Source organism: Maylandia zebra, linkage group LG10 (genome assembly GCF_041146795.1).
Source record: "Maylandia zebra isolate NMK-2024a linkage group LG10, Mzebra_GT3a, whole genome shotgun sequence".
Lineage (NCBI taxonomy): Eukaryota > Metazoa > Chordata > Actinopteri > Cichliformes > Cichlidae > Maylandia > Maylandia zebra.
In genome coordinates this window covers 16704025-16710024 of record NC_135176.1, presented here as the reverse complement: position 1 = coordinate 16710024, position 6000 = coordinate 16704025, and the positions used below count along the sequence as shown (strand labels likewise).

Below are 6000 nucleotides of genomic sequence, written 5' to 3'. Positions count from 1 at the left end.
AGTTTTTTTTTATTATTATTTTTTAAGTGCTTAAGATTATCAAAAGTTCCTTCAAAGCAGACGAGCACTGTAATACATTAGCTTGAGATTCCGAAGTCTGTGAAGCACAGTCAGCGCAGTCTTATCGGGGATTTGCAGTTTCAATTAGCAGATTTAGATGTTTTGTGGTCTGTACCATCAAGACTATAGATTTTCTTTTCCTGGTGTGAGTAATATTATAAATTCATTCAGTCACTGTCCCTTCTATCAAGTTTATTCACATACTCAAAGCGTATGATTGTGTGCCCTGACCTCGCTTGCCAGAGCTGTCTGTCTCCTGGTCATCACATCAGGCTCATGTGGAACTCATCATACTGCTTTGAGGATGACACTGGGCTGCTCTAATCTGTTCCTGCTGCTGTGCTTGAGGACATCAGAGTCATCCATTCGCCCAGCAGTGAAGAGTTAAACAAGTGGAATGGCACTGTCCTCAATGTGTCACCACAAGTATTGATGACATATGAATCCACCAGATCTGATGGAGAGACTGACTGCACTGTTACCCGTGTTATTAAGGATGAATGGGTTTAGCCTGCAACCTCCATTTACTGTTACTGCACTGTGCACAAAGTGAATTATAGCTTAGTCCATAAGTGGCACTCAGTAGAGACACTACTAAAGGACATTGGTTCAATCAATAGTGCACCGTATTTGCAAATGAAAGGCTTCAATTATATAGCCTGGCTCCAGCTGCATGGAAATGCTAATTGTAATACCTCAAAAGCCAACAGCATATTTGTACTTGCACACGAATAACTTCGGACAAAGAAAAAACAATCATTACATTTTCAAATTTGTCGTTTGCCTACGACGCATGCCTCACACAAGTCTGTGTGTGCTGACTGGACTTCCCATGCCGACCCACCGCTGTGTGTACACTTAGAGCATAACCAAGCTTTGTGCTGAGATCAAAGACAGATTCTGGGATGTCACGCTGGGGATAGGCAGAGGGGAAAATGAGGGAAAATCTTTGTTTTCACGCATGCCTCGGCAAAGTAGGTTAGGAGATGAAGAGTGAAAGTCAAAGACGGCAAGAGGTGTGAGAAATGGAGATGCGCATAAAGCCCAGTGGAAGGCACAAACGTTGTTTGTGAAGCCGTGTCTTCCTCATGCTCAGTCTGTGGATTTGATGTTTTGCCACAGTGCCGCCTCGCCACGGACAGCGCCGTTTGCGTCGTAGTTCAGAGCATGGCAAGGACAACACAAACGGTCAGGGAAGGCAATTTGTTCACGCGTGTGTTCCCAGAACAGCAAATTAAATGAGGTTTCCGCCGGCGGTGCGATGATTTGGCATTTTTTTTAAATATATATATATATATATATATATATATATATGAAGAAATAGCCTTCTTCTTTCCCGCGTGGGCACATGCAGGAGGAGACTTGGAGATGCCAGCCAGCAACCCGGGGACACTTGACGAGGATGGAGATTTAAAATATGAATGGACTGGACCTTATCTGGAGGACTATTTTCTGAACGACAAATAATTTGCATTCATTGCCAGAGAGAAGGTGTGGCAACCGCCGCGTGTCCGAGCTGCCCGTGGCACGTGGATGGATGACTTTTGTGCGAACATAAGAAAGAGCCGAGAGTACGTGTAACTTTATATGCCACACGTGATTCCCGCACAATAGCCCGGCAATTCATTCCCATCGCCTTTAAGTGGCAGACTCTCGTTGGGCTCTTGTGGAACTCGAAAGGGTGCGCTTAATGTTTCGTTTAGGACACGCCGGTACCGACGGTACCTGCGGGACATAAATTTACAGCGGCGATTCAAAAGCAGCTCGGGCTGTGGGCCAGTGATGCCGGACACATTAACACTTGTAAAGAACCGGACAGAGCCACGGCTGGGGCAGCTAGATCGCACCCTGGCCACAGAGGGGACCGCCCGCCCCGCCTGGGTCATTGCAATCCTGGCCAGTGTTTTGATCTTCACCACGGTGGTTGACGTGCTGGGGAACCTGCTGGTGATCATCTCGGTGTTCAGGAACCGCAAGCTGAGGAACGCGGGTAGGAGTTTTTCCCCCAATTCCGATAGTCTGAAAGGACGCAAAGGTCGGACAAAGTCAAACCACATGATCAGTGATCACAGAACTAACAATACTTCGCCATTAACCCAGATGGAAAAGATACAACTTACTGGAGTCTAGCGAGAGTTTGCATAATGATGTAGGTTACGTAGGCAATGCTGAGTGTGACATCTGCTCGGGGGTGAACACTGGTTATATAAAATCTTGTTTTTGTTTCACCCCGCACGTTTCTTAATCTCGGGCTACTTCTGCGCATTTCTTTATTAACCTATTGACCTCAGAGCGCACTTAGCCTTTCCGTGCCACTGTCATCAGAGCAACAACAAAAGAAATTACTCTAGTAAACTGTGCATTTTATGTGCCTTACCTTGAGGAAAAATATAAAAAATCAGTGACTAAACTGAACTCACATTAGGTACTGTCCAATTTAACCTGATTCTTTTGGATTTTTAACTTGATTTCAAATTAAACATCTTGGTAAAGCTCAGTTAATACATTGATGCTGATTAAAAGCTGCCAGGCACATGGACAGGATGCTTACAGTAGGTGCAGATGGGCACAGAAATGATACAGGCACAGATTTCACCTGTGCTTCAAGTTAGGGAATAGTGTGTTCAAGTAAATGTCGTGTAAGATGAATTAAGCTGCCACTGGAGCTCTTATTGATAGCTTGCACTGTTAAAGCTACTCTGACAGTCTGGCATCCCACTTTTCCCACACTTACACGCTCTACTATAGTAAAGTTCACCAGCACTCTGAGTCACACTTACTATGAAAGGGCTGGTTAATAAGCAGAGGAGTCCCTCTGAAAAGCTTGCTATAATGGTGTTGATGAACTTATTTTGTTGTGAATGTAGGCGCCTCTGCATGCAGGACAAAAGTACTCTTGGACCTCTAATTCATCCAATTATAAATGAAATGAATAACTACAAATTTTTAGTGACTCATTCAAACTTTTAATGTGACTGGGTTTCTCCCTAATTCTCCATATTTATTACAAGCTTGAGATGCTTCTTTTGTGAACTGAAAACTAATATTTTATTCTAATGGAAATTTTAAAAAATGCTTAAGAACGAGACTGAGATTAAAAACTTGCCAAGATGGATATTTTATGCAGTGAAGTCTGCCACACAGTGCTGACTGGCTATTTTGTGCTTTATCAGGCAACAATTAGGGCAGGAAGTATGCATTTATTTGCATAATCTGTAAATCAGCAACTATTTTTCAGCCAGTAGGAAGCAACCAGGACTCATTTCCCCCTTATTAGTCAATAGGAAAAAAACCCTTAGGATTTATCAAAGCAACTACAAACTTTCATTGAAGCACGTAATGAAGTTGCCCTCACATCCACGAGTGGATATGAGGGCTTCTCATGAAGACGTTTTTTATTCCATTTGGGTGTATTCTCTTTCACTCAGATATACACAGTGATCACTGGAGCATTTGAATGCAACCCTGTCTTCAGGTTCAATTTTTTTAAATAGAGGTTTAGGTCAGGTTCATTGGATTCATAGCGCTAAATCTAATCAAGGTTATTTATTTATTGAAGCTATCAAGAAGCAGAATTCAGAAAATTAAGAAGTAACAAGTCGGGTGCCAGCATGAATCATTTCTTTTAGCAAGACATGACCTATAGATATCCTCATAATCATTATGTTATTAAACTTTACACACAGTGACAGCAGCATTCAGAGGATTTAGATAATCAAAAAGAAGGCTTCCCACTTGTTGAGAGACTAAAACAGAGATTATAGCCTATTAAAGAAAAGGTTGGCTGCTGCTGTAACCACAGAAAACGTTGGATATCTTCATCTCTGCTGTTTTCCCACAGTGACTCAGGCATTACTTTGATGGAACCCTTTTGAATATAAAGCATGATCAGTCTTTGGTGTACACTTAGGAGAAAATCTGCAGTGAGTGCATGCAGTCAAGTGCCCCCAGTGAGAATAAAACATTAACTGTCATTTGTCCAGTGGAAATCTCTCATATAGGCTTTCAAATGGCTTGGATCTTCTGGAAAAGGGGGATTAGGAGGCATGATCCCACCAAATGGATCAATTTTTAATTGTATAAAATGCGCATCTACAATTCCAACAACAACAACTGCTTGTACAAGGACAATCAGCACATCTTGTGATTAATCACATGCCAGCAATTTCCCCATATACACCCATTAGCATAAGACAATATATCAAACGCTTGATTAAAAATTGCTTAATTTCTATTAGAGATGGACCGATCCAATGTTACGTATCGGTATCGGTCCGATACTGACGTAAATTACTGGATCGGATATCGGAGAAAAATAAAAAAATGTAATCGATCCATTAAATATCAAAAAAGCACCTCACAAAACTTGCGACATGGCGTAACTCGGCTCATAACCGTAGCACATCGCAGCAGTACGGGTCACGTGATAGAGCGGCTGTGTGTATTTGTAGCCTCGCTAGCAATCCGGCATTTCATCTCCAAGGAAGTGATCCCAGAGAGAAGTAAAGCAAGTGTGTAAGTTCATCTCTGAATGTTTGTAAAGCATTCCAGCGTTAAGCTTAACAACCCATATATGGAGCAACTGCCTCTTCTCTCCATCCCTCCCTCTCCTGCTGCTACTTCAATCGAAACTGATCAATGATCAGCTGATCGGCTTTTCTGTCACGAGTCCGTCTCTCTTGTTTGTTTATTGCTCACTTCGCCCCAGAAAGAGGAAACCAGCGACTGAACAACAGCAGCACGTTTAAGCTTGATAAGCTGTTGTTAGAATCTATTTATTATTACTTTCTAGACCAGGATCCTTTTCTATGTAGCTGACGGCTGGTAACTGTGCAGGGGCGGATCTAGCAAAGTTTAGCCAGGGGGGCCGATAGGGCATTAACAGGGAAAAGGGGGCACAAAGACATACTTTTCTTTCTTATTCTCATTTAAAATGTCTAGCTTTTAATAAATAATTATCCGAATCTTACACCCAAAGTTTTAATCTGATGTAAAATGTATAGAAGTCTATTACTGTATATAGTAACTATTAAGTCCAATATACCCTAGTAAGCTATAGTACTATTTCCTTTGGGAAGATACCATTTGTTCAATCTACAATTCTGTTGAAGAAAGATGTTGAATCTATTTAATTATTCTTGAAAAATAACTGATTTCTGTGTATTTTTTTTCCACACTGCATCAAATTATAGTTGATTACGTCAATTAAGCATCATGAGGTGGAGGGTGGGTGGTTCCCTATTTTTTATTTTTTTTGCTGGGAGTTTTAGAACCCTATTAGTTAGGTTGCTTAATATTTCTGCTAAGTACTCTTTAAAATACCAGAATAGGGAGGATGGTGTAGGTTTAAGTTTATTAGATTGATCAGTATTGCTGAACTATGAAATATTTTGGGTGCAGTGTATTTTTTGCATACAGGTATAACCAGAGATGGGCAGTAACGCGTTACTGTAATCTGATTACTTTTTTCAAGTAACGAGTAAAGTAAGGGATTACTATTGCAAAAACTGTAATTAGATTACCGTTACTTTCCCGTAGTAACACTGCGTTACTGCGTTACTAAAACCGTGATTTTTTGCGAGAATGTCTCATGACAGTGACGTAAGCGAGTGCGCCGTTAGTGACAACAGCTGTGTGCAGATCAACAGTGGATCACATATCGATTGTGGGAGAGAGTATGAGCGTGCAGCGTTTAAAGCGTGGAAGTACTGACCTTACTTTGAGTTTGATTCCATAAAAAGTGACAAAAACATTAGTGTCCATCGTGCGTGGGAAGAAAACTTCTTTTTACAGCGAAAAAAACCCCTAAACTTCCAAGCAAGCACCGAGTGCGCAACGACGTAATGGGAAACTCACAGAGAAACTCGCGGATTCTTCAACTGACCGCGGCACACCTGCACCAGGGTAAACCTCCGCCTACCGAAGTCCTGCTTTACAGGT

At 41.6% G+C, this 6000-nt stretch overlaps 1 protein-coding gene across 1 annotated transcript in view; it reads left to right on the top strand.

Annotated features, from left to right (window-relative positions):
• The first annotated feature begins 900 nt into the window (after window positions 1-900).
• mtnr1bb (melatonin receptor 1Bb) overlaps window positions 901-6000 on the top strand; it is a 54012-nt gene continuing 48912 nt past the window's right edge. The window contains exon 1 of the mRNA XM_004550047.4: window positions 901-2050. Coding sequence (XP_004550104.1) covers window positions 1843-2050 — 208 coding nt within the window. The 5' untranslated portion in view covers window positions 901-1842. The remainder of the gene's footprint in view (window positions 2051-6000) is intronic.